At 52.3% G+C, this 16,417-nt stretch overlaps 2 protein-coding genes across 6 annotated transcripts in view; one reads left to right on the top strand and one right to left on the bottom strand.

Moving 5' to 3' along the window:
- DLGAP2 (DLG associated protein 2) overlaps positions 1-16,417 on the top strand; it is a 926,579-nt gene that overhangs the window by 205,533 nt on the left and 704,629 nt on the right. For 2 of the 5 annotated variants that reach the window (XM_055289513.2, XM_055289507.2), the window contains exon 1: positions 1,681-2,037. The exons of the other annotated variants lie outside the window; for them this stretch is intronic. In XM_055289513.2, the coding sequence (XP_055145488.1) occupies positions 1,773-2,037 (265 nt within the window). In that variant the 5' untranslated portion in view covers positions 1,681-1,772. Of the gene's footprint in view, positions 1-1,680; positions 2,038-16,417 lie in introns of those variants that run through there. 5 annotated transcript variants of the gene reach the window in all.
- LOC134736497 (uncharacterized) lies at positions 9,111-10,626 on the bottom strand. The gene is made up of 2 exons (XM_063638214.1): positions 9,478-10,626; positions 9,111-9,431 (listed from the first exon to the last, which is right to left on the bottom strand). Exons 1-2 carry the CDS (start codon positions 9,799-9,801, stop codon positions 9,303-9,305), a joined length of 453 nt encoding a protein of 150 aa, XP_063494284.1. The 5' UTR covers positions 9,802-10,626; the 3' UTR covers positions 9,111-9,302.

The following is a 16,417-nucleotide window of genomic DNA, read 5'->3' as shown; positions in this document are numbered from 1 at the left end:
TCTTATTTTGTCACTCAAGCTGGTGTGCAGTGGCCTTCTGGGCTCAAACTCTCCTCCCATCTCAATCTCCAAAGTAGCTGGGACTACAGGTGTGCACCACCTTGCCCAGCTAATTTTTATTTTTTAATTATGATTATTTTTTTTGTAGAGGTGGAGTCTCCTTATGTTGCCGAGGCTGGTCTTGAATTCTAGGGCTTAAGTGATCCTCCCGTCTCAGCCTGTTTCATACACATATATGAAATGTGAATGGTTGTCTCTGGGCTGAAGTTACCTCATGGAAGGATGCTGTTCTGTGTGGATGCTGGACAGGGCTGGATTTGTGGTAGTCCAGGAATCCACGACTTGGGGGGCAGCCTGGTGGATGGGTGTGGAGATGCTGTATTAGCACAGCTTGGCCGTCTGCACGGTGGACGGAGTAACCCGGTGGGCTTTGCAGGTGTATTACGGCCCTCCGGAGAAGTGGAAGTCATCGGATGTATGTGGGTGTGTTTGTTTACACATACATAGACCCCGTGCTTATATATATATAAATCTCATCATGTATATCTGTGTGAATAGAAGGAGATTTGTTAGAAGGAACTGGCTCATGTGGTTGTGAGGCTGACGAGTCTGAGATCTGCTCAGCCAGTTGAAGGCCCAGGAAGAGCCGCTGTGTCCATTCTAGCATGAAGGCAGGAAAAAACGTGGTGTTCCAGTTCAAAGGCAGGCAGGGGCGTTGCAGAATAAAATTTAATTTAATTAATTAATTCAGGGTTTTTCTGCCCTACTGAATGGGGTTGAGCTCACAGGAGGAGCAGATATGTCATGGAGAATGAACACATCACACTTCCATTACTCAGTGAGTAACTCGCTTGGGCTCCGGGCGGCTCAAGGGCACAGAGCAGGTCTCAGCCATGCTGTCAATTTTCCGTGTTCTGACGCTTTCATGTCTGGGCCTCGCTGACCGGGGAGGGGTGGCTGTTCCTGGGCTGGCTGGTTCCTGGGGACAGTGAGCGGCTCCCCTGTGGTCGTGCCTGTAGATGAAACCGACTTTTCCCACGCCCGCCACTCCCTCCGTGGGCTCTCGTGCTCCTGACCTCTGACAGCCCAGAGCCCTGGGACCATTCAGCCTCGCCAGGCCTAAGCCTGCTGGCCCTGCTTTCCCTTTTTTCCTTCCCAGATCCCAGTGAGGGCTCCCCGTGTTGGCCGCCCCCTCACGCCTCCTGGCCCTCCCAGTGCACCTGTGTGTCCCTGGCCCCATGGCAGGCCCTGCCTCCGGGTCTGGGGTCTGTTTGTTTCCACTGCTCCATCCATGGTGGTTATTTCTGTCTCTGTGTCTCACTGCACCTGAGTAAACAGATCCCAAGAACCCTGAAAACAAGCAGAGTCTGTGCCCGTTGCTTTCCTGGTTCCTGGAGGGCACGGTGGGCTCTGCTTCTGCTGGGAGGAGAGCGTCAGGTAGCACTGGGTGGCACAGGGAGCTGCTCTCTGGAACCGCCTGGGCGGCTGTGGCCAGAGCATGAGCTGAAGGGGGTGTGCGGCAGCCGTGGGTGGCCGCAGAGGGGCTGGCAGCAGCTGAGCCACGTGGAGCTAAACTGAGTGAGCCGGGAGGAAGGATGAGGGTGCTGGCACACAGAGCCGGCCGCACCCACAGGAGCCGTCACAAGCAGAGCTGCCCTCCTCCGGCAAGGACGGCTGTGGTTGTGTAATAATCCCGGTGGGGCTCACCGCACTGCGTGGCCGGAGCGGAGCGAGCCTCGTAGGAGTTCCAGGTGTTCCCTGAGCCGGATTAAATGCCTCTGCGCTGTGGGGGTGGGGACAGCGTGGGGGGAAGCCAGGAAGAGCCGAGGCCAGAGGACCCCCCGCCGAGAAAGAGAAAGAGCTCAGAGCCGGGGACTGGAGGCCTGGAGGAGCCGATGTGGGAGAGAGCCTCGTGGGAGGGCCCCAGTGGCCGGGATGGTAAAAGACTTCGGAGCAAACTGATCGATTGTAATTACATGAAGGTGAAGCTGGTGATGATGTGTCAGATGGGGAGTGTTCAGGAAAACTCCTACAAAGGTAAGAACGCTGTTTATAGAACATGATCCATTACAGGGGATTCCTGTTGATGGAGGACAGTGATGAGCCTGTGGGGATTTTCTTGAAGCTTCTGTGGCGACTGTTTTCTTACTTGAACATGTTGATTCAATGATTAAAAATTACCGTGATTGTAGCACTTTGTAGGGGTGCGTTTAAAACGTTCTGGTCCCCAAGGCTGTTGGGTCTACCTGAGCATATGCGGCACACGCCAAAGGTCTCAGGGTGGAATTGTTCACATCAGGAATGTGCTTTCATCAAGTGGCCGATTTTGAGGTCCTTAAAGTTCAAAGTCCTCCGTGTGTGTCCCTCACCGAGAGAGGGCACTTAACGCCTCCAAGCCTCGGTTTCCTCATAGATTGGACATAATGGTAAGAATTCGGTTCTTAAGAGGAGAATTGTGGGGCCCAGCACAGTGGGGTAGGGTGTGGGGATGTTGTCGGCTGTCATACAAACGTGTAAAGCCAGACACACCAGGGAGGGACAGAGGTCTCGGGATGTATGGAGCAGAAGGAGATTTGGAGTATGGGGTTAAAATTGGGAATTATTGCTCTTGGTCATTCCTGGAGATTATAGTTAGAAATTTCTCAAGAAATATATAATGAGAAAAATAGGTCAGAGTTCAGAGAGCTAAATTGCAAAAAAAAAAAAAAAAACCAAAAACAAACAAACAAAAAAAAACCACAAACGACCAGCACACAGATGCACAAGGCCCCCTGAAGGGGCAGAGCAGGGCCAGGCCCATCAGACGGCATGGGACACCCTCGAATTCCGTAGCACAGCAGAAGGAAGCACGTGTGTGCTGTAGAAGGGACGCTGGCCAGCCATGGGTTCCCGGGAGAATGGGACCAGAGTGCCCTGCCCAGGGCTGAGGGTCTCATGGTCTTTGTGGCAGGTCCTGTGACTGGGGAGGGCGCCAGCCTGAAGCCACCTCCTAGGAGAATTTCTGGTCATGTCATAGACATGGATTTACTGAGGCTGAGTACATAGTTAGTAGGCGTCATGGGACACAAATTTATGAGATTTTCCTGTACATGATTCACCAAGGTCCAGTTTGCGTTCACTGGGTGTCCTGGACACGGTTTACCAAGGTTGAGTTTGCGTTCACTAGGTGTCCTGGACACGGATTTACAGATGTTGAGTGTGTGTTCACTAGGTGTCCTGGACACAGATTTACGGAGGTCCAGTTTGCGTTCACTAGGCATCCTGGACACGGTTTACCGCGGTTGAGTTTGCGTTCACTAGGTGTCCTGGACACGGATTTACAGATGTTGAGTGTGTGTTCACTAGGTGTCCTGGACACGGATTTACAGAGGTCCAGTTTGCGTTCACTAGGTGTCCTGGACACGGATTTACAGATGTTGAGTGTGTGTTCACTAGGTGTCCTGGACATGGATTTACGGAGGTCCAGTTTGTGTTCACTAGGTGTCCTGGACACGGTTTACCAAGGTTGAGTGTGTGTTCACTAGGTGTCCTGGACATGGGTTTACGGAGGTCGAGAATGTGTTCAGTAGGCGTCCTGGACGTGGATTTACTGTGTCCTTAGTGTATCCTGGGCTTCATGGAAGAGGAGTGAGGAACAGGTCCCAAGCTTGGTGCTCAGGGGCCTGGTTGATTCTTGTGGTGACAGCACGGGTGATGTTGGCGGGGACTGCACACTTGACACCTTGGAAAGGCATCTGTGAAGGGTGGGATGCACTCAGAAAACAGCATAAGATTTTTGATTTAGAGGAATAAAAAAAATAAAGCACAGGGGAAGAACTCAGCCACACTGGACAGGTCCTCCTGGGGCCTTTCCCTCGCACCCCGGATCAGTCGCAAGGTGGCAGGAAATAGGTGGGAATCACTGCCCTCGATGCAGGAAGAACCGGAAGATTCACAGAGCCTTCAAGTTAGAAGGGACTCGAGGATTCGCTGTTGCAAAGCCTGATTTCACAGAGCAGGAAACAGGAGCGCTGAGGCCGTACGTGGGTGGTCTGGGCTCACACCAGAGTAGGGGCAGGGTGGGCCGGATGGCTTTTCAGGAAGTTTTGGCTGCAACACACTCCTCAAGATTTGTCTGGAAAGATGAAGACCCCTTCGCCATTCCCCCTCTAAACATCCCAGACCCCCTGCCATTCCCCCTCTAAACATCCCAGACCCCCTGCCATTCCCCCTCTAAACTTCCCAGACCCCCTGCCATTCCCCCTCTAAACATCCCAGACCCTCCGCCATTCCCCCTCTAAACATCCCACACCCCCTGCCATTCCCCCTCTAAACATCCCAGACCCTCCGCCATTCCCCCTCTAAACATCCCACACCCCCTGCCATTCCCCCTCTAAACATCCCAGACCCTCCGCCATTCCCCCTCTAAACATCCCACACCCCCTGCCATTCCCCCTCTAAACATCCCACACCCCCTGCCATTCCCCCTCTAAACATCCCACACCCCTCGCCATTCCCCCTCTAAACATCCCAGAACCCCTGCCATTCCCCCTCTAAACATCCCACACCCCCCGCCATTCCCCCTCTAAACATCCCAGAACCCCCGCCATTTCCCCTCTAAATATCCCACACCCCCTGCCATTCCCCCTCTAAACATCCCACACCCCCCGCCATTCCCCCTCTAAACATCCCAGACCCTCCGCCATTCCCCCTCTAAACATCCCACACCCCCTGCCATTCTCCCTCTAAACATCCCAGACTCCCCTGCCATTCCCCCTCTAAACATCCCAGACCCCCCTGCCATTCCCCCTCTAAACATCCCACACCCCCCCGCCATTCCCCCTCTAAACATCCCAGACCCCCCCCGCCATTCCCCCTCTAAACATCCCAGACCCCCCGCCATTCCCCCTCTAAACATCCCAGACCCCCCCGCCATTTCCCCTCTAAACATCCCACACCCCCCGCCATTCCCCCTCTTAACATCCCACACCCACCGCCATTCCCCCTCTAAACTTCCCACACCCCCCACCATTCCCCCTCTAAACATCGCAGATCCCCCCACCATTCCCCCTCTAAACATCCCAGAGCCCCCCGCCATTTCCCCTCTAAACATCCCACACCCCCCACCATTCCCCCTCTAAACATCCCACACTGTGGAACTCAAGCAGTGTTTGCCTGGCTTTGATTCGGAGTTCCCGGCAACAATGAGGGCTGCAGTCTAATTATACTTAGAAGGAAATATTGATCTTGGTTTCCATGAGTTATACTATAAGTCATTTCCACTTTAATTTGAGTTACCAAGAACGGACACATTAGTGCAGGATGAAATTGAAATGTATTGGGCACTATAGAAATTACTTTGGTCTCTGTGGCTTTGTTTTTTCACCTCAGGAATGTGTATTTTTTTCTTCCTGCTATTGCAGTTCTAATTTTCTGTGTTGTGTCTCTAGGAGGAGTGATTTGGTGCACCTGCTCATCCTGATTCATGATTTTCTTGTGCCTCTCAGTCTGAGACGGGCCACACTGATGCGTTTGCATCGGGTTGAAGGCTGAGAATTCTGACTCAGACCTGGTGACCCTGGCCTCTCCTTTTTGCAGACCTTAGAAAAGTGAATGACTCACTGTAGAACCCAGGGCTACACAGCCCCTTGCCTTCCTGGAGGAAGCAAAGGCGAGACATGGAATCCAGTTTGTTCTCCTGTTGGCTGATCCCATGGTCACAGAGTCAGTGCACGATCCACCTGCTCTGCCGGCCACAAGGGTTTAAAGACAAATGCAATGTTGTCTCTGCTTTAGGGGAAATTATTGTGTCCTACGGAGACAGCAACACGAACAAGGAGTTCCCGTGCTGAGGTGCACACCAGGGACTCCGGGCACACACAGCATGATGTAACAACACTGCATTGGCAGCCAAGGGCTGAGAGGGTTCTCTGCAGAAAAGGTCCAAGGAGGGGACTTCAATGCTGAGTCTTTTACAATAGATTGCCAGGCAGACAGAGATATTCTAGGTAGTGGAGGAAACCTGCAAAGACTACATGGAAATGCAGAGAGGGCAGGTGTGTCCTGGGCTTGTTGCCACGTAGGATGTGGGACACAGTCTGTGGGCCAGACACCAAGAGCAGGTGCAGGTGTGCAGGATTGGGAGCCTCATGGAGACCCCACACTGCAGAGACTTCCTCCCGCTGTCTTCCAGAGCTGTGGGAGCCACACCAGCGTGCCAGGGCGTGGCGCAGAGGCCATACTGTGAACAGTAAAAACCAGGGAACTCAAATTTACATCCCATTTATTATGTAATGGGAGGGAGGCGCCTCACTCATGGAAATCCCTCTGGAACTGCATTAATCGGGAGGACTCTGTGGGTTGTTCTGGAGATGAGTGGGGCTGGAGGCAGGGGAAGGGTGGAGGTTTGGGGGCTCAGATCCATTCTTCTGGGTTTCCTTAAATCCCCAGTGAAGATGACATAATCACAGAATTGTCTTCGTCCAATGGTTTCTCGAGGCGGGGGCAGTAAAAGAGAGGATTTTTTTTTTTTTTTTTTTTTTTTTTTTTTTTTTTTGCAGCTGAATAGAAACGCTTGTGTAGGTAGGAGGTGTGTGTGAGAAAGTCGTCAGCTGAAGTCCAGGCACTGAGGCCACTGCCTTGGGCTCCTGGATCTTGGTCCTGGGGCAGGCGGGTGTCTGAGGGCTGAGGAGCTGCGTGTGCAGCTGACACGGGCCGGTTGTGTTTCTGAAGAAGTGATTCCCAGTTATGTCCACACCCTGGCGTCTGGGGGACTCCCACGCTGAGGGAGCAGGGAATGGCAGGGGCGTTTCACGCGAGGGTGAGAACAAGAGCGCTCTGCCTCTCCCGCCTCCTGGCTCTGGAAAAAGAATCAGTAGCATGTTCTAGAAAAAGCCACCTGTGATTCCTTCCTACATTCCCTGGCTACCTTGGGGTCCTGGGATTCCTTCTTAAATTCCCTGGTTACCCTGGGATCTGGGATTGCTGGCCCTTCTGTTAAGAATCCCAGGTATCTCGGCCGTTATTTTTAGGCACTGCCACTTGTCATGATGTTCTTCCTGCAGTGAGAGCTGGGACATTTGGCTCCTGGGAAGCTTGGTGGGTTCCTTGCTTCCACTGGAATTTCATTTGTTCTCTGGAGCCCTTGCCAGCCCATTCAGAGTTTCTGATTAAAGCCCTTCCCGTCGTCCTGGTGGCCACACCCTGACTCCCTGCCCTTCTTACTGGGCTGCTGAAACACGGTGGTGGGTGTTGGCACAGGAAAAAGGGCCCCATTTGGTTTTTCTTTAAAAATCTCTGGAGTCTTATGACAGCCTTGATCTTCATTTTTTGGACTCTCAATGAAACAACATAATGTATGTAAAACCTGCAGTTTTGAGTCCTTTCGCTGGAATTCGTTTGGCCTCTGTCTTCTCAAGAGGAGTAACCAAGGGGATGTTTGGTCCCCATGGCTGGAAGGAAACAGGGGAATGTTTGCCTTTCGCAGGTTTTATTTGGTAATCTTTCTTTTATTTGAGGAATGTTCTGTTATCAGTGGAAATATTCCCTTCTAGGAAGTATTGCAGCACAAACATGTACTCTAAGACCTTGTGACATTCCTGTGAGTTTGCTGGGATCTTGGAGGAAGAGCAAGTGTCTGATGTTTTTGTCAACAAATCTTTTCCTTTTCACCTTTTCCCTCTCACCTTTGGCCTCTAGACATTTTCCTGAGCAAAGTCGATAAACACACATGCAGTCCAGCAGCCACGTGTGTTCTGAAATAGAAAAGGCTACCAAATGTTCTCTGAAGTTCATAACCTTTGGATTTTCACACACTGTGAATAATTCATAGGAGGGACTCATGATCCAGTTCTTTTCTTCTTATGATTTCTAAAGGGAAAAATTCTCAGGAGAGATGGAGAAAGACTGATAAATGGTTCCAGGTTAAATAAAACTAGAGATGTGACAAGTGCAACATGTGGTTTTGTGCTGAGTTTTTTTTTCCATTTCCTATAAAACACAGGAGTGGAACAATTGGCAAAATGTGAATAAGGTTTGTCAGTGAAATACTAGTATTTCAAGATTTTGTTGATCGTACTGTGATTATTATGAAAACGCCATTGGTTTTAGTAAACACACAATGAATCATTTATTATGTGAAGGGCTATTATGCCTGCAATGTAGTGTCAAGTGGCTCTGAAAAAAAGTTACGTGAAAGACAGAGAAAGAATAGTAAACATAAAATGTCAGGTTTTGGGAAATCAGGGTAAAGAGTATGTAGGAATTCCCTGTACTGCTTTTGCAACTTTTCTATATGTTTGAAATTATTTCAAAATGAAAAATTAAAAAAATTTCTTAAGATGAAGAAATATTGATAACCAACAGTTTGAAAAAGATCAGTCAGCATTTTGCATTCTTGATTCAAAACATAACTTCCCCCCTTCCCCTCGATCTTTTTGTAGGTTCTTAGACTGCTTTGGGCAAAGATAAAGAATATTGGAAATATATGGTTAGGGTTTTTTCTTCTTTCCTGTAAGGATATGTGGGAAGGAAGTAATATTTCCTGGAGCTCCTGTGGACTGGTCTATAAGGGTACCTTCCGCTCCTGTCCCCATCCGTTCCTGCAGAGCCCTGCACAGTGGCAGCTGTTGTCTGTTTCTTTCAGACAAGGAAGCTTTGGCTTATGAGGCGGTCGGGTCGTGATGGGAATTCAGGTCTCTCTAGGGTGAGATCCTCTTTGCCACGTCCGCTGCTTCCTTGACCCCTGATCCTTCTGTGGGTTAGGGAGCCCTCTGTCCTGGAACAGCTGGTGGCCCTGGCCATGGGCCCGGGGGTGACGGCAGAGCCTGCTGTGCGGACACGTGGCCGTGGGCATGAGGGGAGGATGACGGCAGAGCCTGCTGTGGAGACACCTGGCCGTGGGCACGAGGGGAGGGTGAGGGCAGATCCTGCTGTGGAGACACTTGGCCGTGGGCATGAGGGGAGGGTGAGGGCAGAGCCTGCTGTGGAGACACCTGGCCGTGGGCACGAGGGGAGGGTGAGGACAGATCCTGCTGTGGAGACACCTGGTCGTGGGCATGAGGGGAGGGTCAGGGCAGAGCCTGCTGTGGAGACACCTGGCTGTGGGCACGAGGGGAGGGTGAGGACAGAACCTGCTGTGGAGACACCTGGCTGTGGGCACGAGGGGAGGGTGAGGGCAGATCCTGCTGTGGAGACACCTGGCCGTGGGCATGAGGGGAGGGTGAGGGCAGAGCCTGCTGTGGAGACACCTGGCCGTGGGCACGAGGGGAGGGTGAGGACAGATCCTGCTGTGGAGACACCTGGTCGTGGGCATGAGGGGAGGGTCAGGGCAGAGCCTGCTGTGGAGACACCTGGCTGTGGGCACGAGGGGAGGGTGAGGACAGAACCTGCTGTGGAGACACCTGGCCGTGGGCACGAGGGGAGGGTGAGGGCAGAGCCTGCTGTGGAGACACCTGGCCGTGGGCCCGGCAGTGAGGGCAGAGCCTGCTGTGCGGACACCTGGCCATGGGCATGAGGGGAGGGTGAGGGCAGAGCCTGCTGTGGAGACACCTGGCCGTGGGCACGAGGGGAGGGTGAGGACAGAACCTGCTGTGCAGACACCTGGCCATGGGCATGAGGGGAGGGTGAGGGCAGAGCCTGCTGTGGAGACACCTGGCCGTGGGCACGAGGGGAGGGTGAGGGCAGAACCTGCTGTGCAGACACCTGGCCATGGGCATGAGGGGAGGGTGAGGGCAGAGCCTGCTGTGGAGACACCTGGCCGTGGGCACGAGGGGAGGGTGAGGGCAGAACCTGCTGTGCAGACACCTGGCTCTTTGTTCTCATCCCACTTAGCGGGAATGGCAGCCTGTCGGAGTCGATCTATTTCCAGCTCCATTGAGTGGGACCTGCTTGAAACAGGCCGCCACTTCGATTCTTGCCTTGGTTTCTGCCCATCCCTACTTGGGGTGGCTCTGAGTCAGCTGCGCATCCCAGGGGGCGGACAGGAAGCGAGTGCTCACTCCTGCGAGGCGTGTGGCGTGGTTATTCCTGGCTTGTGGTGGGGAGGGTGGAGGCAGAGCGGGCACTGGGCGCAGATGCGGAGACTCATCCTGCTTCACCCTCGCTCGTCCTCATGAGGTCAGTGAGGCGGTGGACCCCAGCCCCGTGTCTGCTCTCGGGGAGATGGAACATTTAGGGAACCAGAGTACCCACCTTTTCTTCAGTTCAAGGCTATTCTGTCTGAAGAAGAACAGATCAGACGCACACGTGTTCCTGGCTGTAAGAGCAACAGAAGGAAAGAGTGATTTGCTGTCCAAAGATAGAACTTTCCCCCAGCTCTGCCTCTTTAAAGTCTAAAGAGTATCCGGCGTTCCCATAGTCTCCTTTCTGTCTCTTCAACGTTTCCAAACCGTCTGAGAGTGATTTGTAAGATCGTATATTACTCGGGTTCTGTTGGCACTGGGAAGGGCACGGTACCTCAGCCTGGCAGACCCATGTACCGCGAGCTGTGTAAGTGGCCGTTAAACCCCACATGCTTGCAGAGGGCCTGCTGCCGTTCCTGCAGGAGACGCTGAGGCGGCTGCCCCTCGGGAGTGTTGGAAACACCGTCTCTGAGCGACTCCATCATGGGGGTGTCTCTCTTCCTTCCTGGTGTGGGTCTAGGGCTCAGAGATATGCTCTTTGCCTTGGACCCAAAGCTGTGCTTGGGAGTCCTCGCTGTACCATCCGTGTGTCAGCTGCCAACCACATGCGGTCGTGAGCCCAGGATGCCCGGCTCCTGAGTCCAGAGGGCCTGCCCATGTAAAACGTTTTACATGCCGGATTTTGAAGACTTGGTATGAAAACACACGTGAAGTAGCTTATTAATTTTTTTATGTTGATTGCATGTGGAAGTGATATTTTGCATATGTTGGATTAAATAAAATATATTAAAATTAATCTCACCTGTTTCTTACGGTTTTAATACAGTTAGTAAAACCATAAATTGCACATGTGCTCACACTGTATTTCTCTTGGGTGGTGTGGCTCTGTTGCATCTGCAGACTCCTCCACTGAATTCCATGTTTCAGGGCCAGGTGTGCCTCAGTTGTGCTCTGTCATCCGTCATGTCTAAGTGTGCGTCCTTCACAAGATCTCTACACCCCAGCAGCACAAGAGCCGTGCGTCCTGCTCTAGTTTCAGAGCTTCCCTCAAAGCACAGTGCTTCCGTTTGTTGGATACTGGGTGGAATTCCACATAAACCTCTGGGTTGGCTTTGTGTTTTTCAGGAAGTATGAGCATTTATGTGCTTTTTATGTGGTTATTATTAAAATGTCTATTGATTATTGTTCATATTTGCTTAATGAAAATTGGAGAGCTGCCTAAGAGTGGGGACGTTTAACAATGACTGTTTCTAGGAAACTGGGAACATTCTAAGAGTCAGAGTAGGAAGTTCATTAAAATGACTGAGGACCCTGCCCAGTGGGACCCGTCTCCAGCCTGCTGGAAATTAGCTCGGGGAGCACGATGTGGGTTGAGCTGCCGGTTTGTTCTGACTGAGTAGAACAGAACACTGTGTACCGTGCATCGCTGAGTCACAGTCGGTTTATGACGAGGGTCTCTGAAGAGAATGAGACTCTGTAGGAGTCTGTGTGGCCCAGTCAGCAGAGCCCAGAGGGCCAGAGCAAGCAGCCTTGACTGCTCCTATTAAGAAAGAGAAGGGAACCTAAGGGGACCCTATTCGAAGGTGGCCACACATGCTTCCACATTGGAAAATGCAAAGTGCAGGAGCTGATGGGTGTGTAAAACTTGGGAGGGACATTTGCTGTTAAGTGGGACCTCTGATTGCATTGCCTCCCCTGGGAGATGGTGGCTTGTCTTTTAAGAACCTAATGCCTAGGGAGGAAAGGAAGCGCAGCTGCCTCTCCATGGGTCCGAGCTGGAGCCTGGTTGGAAGCTGGAGCCTGGTTGCAAGCTGAATGCAAGGTCTTCTCTTTTTGTTTTGGTTTTTTGGTTGCTGTTGAGCACTTAGGGTACAGCGTGGAGGTGGCAGGGAGCTACTGTTTAAGGGAATGCTCTGCAGATGCCTGGGAAGTTGGGTAAGAGAGATCATTTAGTCAACTTTTTCACGACTTTTGAATAAAATAAAGCGGTGACCAGGAGAGTGTTTCCAGCAGTGTAGGAGAAGGTGCTGTCCCATCGTTTCGCCACCGTGGACCATTTTCACAAAACTCACCGCATGACGTCAATGGGTGATCAATACTGACTTTTCTAAAGGCCTAGGCTTACGTGTGAACTTTCCTCAGGCCTCAGAGCTGGTGGCGGGGCCTGTCTCTGTGTACAGAGGTCTTGGCATGGTGGCCTCCTGCGTGAAGGCCCCGCACATCTACGACATGTGGTACCCTGCAGCTGTGGCACTCTTCTTAAGACCTTCTCTTGAGGATGCTCCTCAAGCCTCCCTCGCTCGCCTGACGGGCTGCTGCCTGTCTTGCTGTCGTCCTGGGAAAATGCTATCATTTAGAAAGGATCTCTGGTGTATCAGGTGGGGCAGCTGTCCACATATAGACCAGGAAGTGCTTGTTAGACTTCATATCGTTCTTGCTGTGTGTGCTCAACACAGGATGCGCTTACCACGGGCCGAGAGGCAGCTGTGAGTCCTCTGTAGTTATTACCACCATGATGGGCACGCTGTTTCTTATCGATTCAAAAACATGCCCATATTTCACCACATTAAGATCAAAACAAAAGTGACGTTGTAAGTTTTTCATCATCTCTATTGTTTTAAAATTGGATCTAATTGTCACTGGCTTTCTCCAAAAAAATTTTTTTAAGAAGCCTATTTTTCCTCATGACTATGAGAGAGGCTTCTTTAAAGAGATGCCAGTAAATGGAATTTTTTAGAATGTCGCATGATTTTCAAAGCCGAAAACAACACAGTGGAGAGACCCTCAGCTCTGTGGATGGTGGGGTGCATTTATCAGAGACAGCAATCTTTCTCCACACAGATCCCTGGAGTTGCTTGGGGATGGAGGAGCCGGAGGAAATGCGGGAGAGAATACCCTTGGAAGGCGGGGGCCTCATCTTGCCCAGCTGCCTCGCCAGGTGCCAGGTGGAGCTGGGATGGGACAGGGTCTTCTCCTCCATCTCCCACTATCAGGGGAATCTGGTGTTGTCTGCGTCTGTGCTCTGTGTCCTAAGGTGTGTGTTCCCTGTCTAGGCCTCATTTTTCTCTTACTGAAAGTGAAAGAGTGGGACCGACTCTACGGATGCCTCCAAGTTCAGTGTCCTGCCTTTTGGTGACTCTGTGAGGAGGTGACAGGTGCCTGGGGTAGGGGAGACAGGAGGTGTCCATCCCGGCCTTTCTGCAGTGCTGATCCAAGTTGGAGCTGAGGGTAGTTCAGCGGTTCTTACTCTCATATCGGGACCCTCTGGCCTTGTGTCTCAGACAACCACTCCTTCCACACAGATCTGCTGAGGCCCTGCCGTGCACTGTGAAGGAGGGGCACCGCACTTCCTGACTTAGCACATCAAACATGCAGTGCGAGCTGCAGGTCCTACACGAGCCTGGGAAGGCCACAAAGCCCAGTGACAAGTCAGACTCAGCGTGTTTTCCTTTTAAATTGAGACGGGGTCTGTCTCTGTTGCCCAGGCTGGAGTATAATGGTGGCAGAGACCCTTCGAAGGCTCACTACAGCCCTGAACTCCCGGGCTTAAGCCATCCTCCTGCCTTCGTCTCTGAGTAGCTAGGACTACAGGTATGCGCCACCATGCCTGGCTGATTTTTAAATTTTTTTTGTAGAGACAAGGTCTCACTATGTTGCCCATAGAGAGTTTGAGGATGGATCCAAGTTCTCGAGAGGGCAGAAGTGAAGAAGAAAGACCAGGCCTGGACCCTGAGCAGGCTGTAGTGGATGCACGGTTTGTGTGGAGCACACGGCGGGGTAGGGAAGGGATCTGGGCCAGACCCAGCCTACAAGGGCCTCCCCTGCTCCCTGCAGAAGTGGTTCCTTATTCCTGGCTGCAAGAAAGAGGCTTGGGTGGCCACACTGGCCTCCTGCTCAGAAGCCAGAGTGTGACCTGGGGGTGACCAGCCGGCATGGCAGCCCTGTGTAGCTCAGCTTGTGGGGGGCTGTGGCCTGGCTGTGAGGTGGCGTGGGCATGGCCAGCCAACGTGGCAGCCCTGTGTGTCTCAGCACAGGAGCCACGGGAGCCAGAGGGAGCCCAGGTCTCGGCTGTCATTGCCGCAGAGGCCAAGGAGAGGGCAGAGAACGCGAGAGAAAACGGCAGAAACTCCCAGGCCTCTGCCTTAGGCCCCGAGGAATAGTGTGAGGATGAGACCAAGGTATGAGGTAAAGGACATCTGTGCTAAGGAGGCCGATCCTTTCTGTTCAGAAACCTCTGCAGGCAACCTCCGGAGACGCAGCAGAGCAGCCACAGGCAGGGCTGCAGAAAGCGGGATCACAGCCCCTGCCTGGGAGTGGGAGGTGCAGACACAGAGGGGCTGGGGTGCCCACTTGGAGGCCCCAGGCTGCAGTCCTGTGAGGGGATGGCTGAGGCCTTCCCAGGGTGAACATGCACGGGCTCCTGAGAGTGCACACCAGGCCCCCACCTGCCCACGAGAGAATCCGGGAATAGAAGGAGCCGGAATCTCCGTCTTTAAGGTGGGAAGCGTCTTTGGCTGCTGTGGAGTGCAGTAGGGTGCTTGGAATGTGAACAAAGATCCCCAGAGCCGTGGAAGGACCGTGGGGCGTGGGGCCTGAAGACACGGGTTATGGCTTGAGTTCTACTACGTATTTGATGACTCTTGTGACATTTACTTAAGTTCTCTGAGTTTCCATTTCACCTTTAAAATTGGGAGAACAATAATGGTGACATTCTGAGCTGGTCAGGTGGCTGGGATGGGCAGAGGCACGAAAATCAGTGCCTGCGACATGAGGCGGTCCTGTGAGGTTGATGGAGCCAGGCACAGGGACAGAGAGAGAGAGGGAACCGTGGGTGGTTCATCCCTCCTTAGCCGGGATTCCTCATCTGAAATGTGGGTGTGGAGCTCGTCTGTGAGTGTATTGTGAGGAACATACAGGAGCTGACTACATCCGTGTCCACGACGTGTGGTCAGAGGCTCTGGGTCACTTTGAATTCAGGACTCTGGCAACAGCTGGGGAGGGCAGCCTGGGATGTTTTGGAGGGAAGGGGGAAGGAAAGGTTTTCAGGACAATTTGGACAACCAAAGTTCATTGATGCTCTCCCTCTTCTCCCATGTCTCCAGATGCTGGGGTTTTGTTTTACAAAAATTTAAAATAGTTTTCTGCAGCTGCTTTTGTTCTGATCATTATCCAATGAGAAAAGATCACCCCCTTTCTGGGAAGAGCTGTTGGTGGTGGTCCACCTACCTCACTGAGGTGTCTGCTCCGGGAGGAGGGGAGGGGGCAGTCAGGCTGCCCGGGAGGCTAAGCCCAGGAGTCACCAGCCCTGAGATGTCCCCCAGAGCGGGCAGCGGGTGCCACCTGCCAGGAGAGGGGAGCAGCAGGGTCACAGTTCAGGGATGCCCCCACCCACCTGCAGGTTTTGCAGGAATCGCACGTAGTTAGCCTTTTTACCAGAAGCACGGTAAGAGCTCAGCAGTGTGCTGTCAGCCCCACCAGAGAGCAGGCCCTTTCCCGGGGGCTTTCGTGTGGGACCCTCAGGGGGCTCCTGGGATGCTGCCGTCCCTGTGTCTGAGTCCTGTTTGTGGGGTAGAACTGGTCACCTGATCTCAGCTGGGCACAGCTAGTGTCCAGACAGACAGAGCAGATGCTGTCTGGTTTTAGCATAGACTGAAGTTTGGGCAGTTAGCATCTGTGTATCTAGGATTTTGGGAAAAGCCAGTGGCTTTTCTTGGGCAGCGGCAAGGTGAGATGTAGTGGGGTCGTGTCCCAGGCTCGGTCCAAGCAAGGCTTCCCCATGCCCTTTTGCTTTGTCAGCCGAGGATCTGTGTTACTCACTCGAGATGCGCACATCAGGCTGGAAACCCATCAGACTCTAGATGCCATGAGGGCTCATTACTGACTAGAAAGTGCCTTTAAAAACCATGGAAGAGTGTCTCCATCTGGAGATTGCCTCTCTCCCTGATCCCCTTTCTCCACAGGCGCTATTGGAAAAAATAACAGCAACTCTCATCGTTCTGGAGATCGAATTCTCAGGAAGTGTACATTTCAATCTGCCAGCCACAGCGAAAAGCCGTCGTGTCCTAAGCAGCTGTGTCCTCTCGATGTTATTATTCTTTGTGCAGCTTTCTTTGATTGGGATGAGCTCTCTAGCATTTATGAAATTGCAAGCATATAATATTTTACATCAGTGTAGGTCCTATATTCTGATTCAGTAGCCACAAAATACATTTTTTTCAAAATCCTCCCTTTCTTTTTTTCCTCATTGGAAGTTTACTGAAACCTCTGGCATTAAACTCAGCATTTACAGAGCTGACATTACAGGTGCCTGGAGGTCC

This window comes from Symphalangus syndactylus, chromosome 1 (genome assembly GCF_028878055.3).
Source record: "Symphalangus syndactylus isolate Jambi chromosome 1, NHGRI_mSymSyn1-v2.1_pri, whole genome shotgun sequence".
Taxonomy (NCBI): Eukaryota; Metazoa; Chordata; class Mammalia; order Primates; family Hylobatidae; genus Symphalangus; species Symphalangus syndactylus.
Note: the sequence above shows the minus strand (reverse complement) of the source record. Positions and strands in the feature narration are given on the sequence as shown.

Coding starts and splice junctions, on each gene's coding strand:
- LOC134736497 (XM_063638214.1), bottom strand. CDS start 9,801: ATGAGAACAAAGAGCCAGGTGTCTGCACAGCAGGTTCTGCCCTCACCC. Junction 9,432..9,477: donor CCCCTCATGCCCATGGCCAG/GTGTCCGCACAG, acceptor GCCCACGGCCAG/GTGTCTCCACAGCAGGCTCT.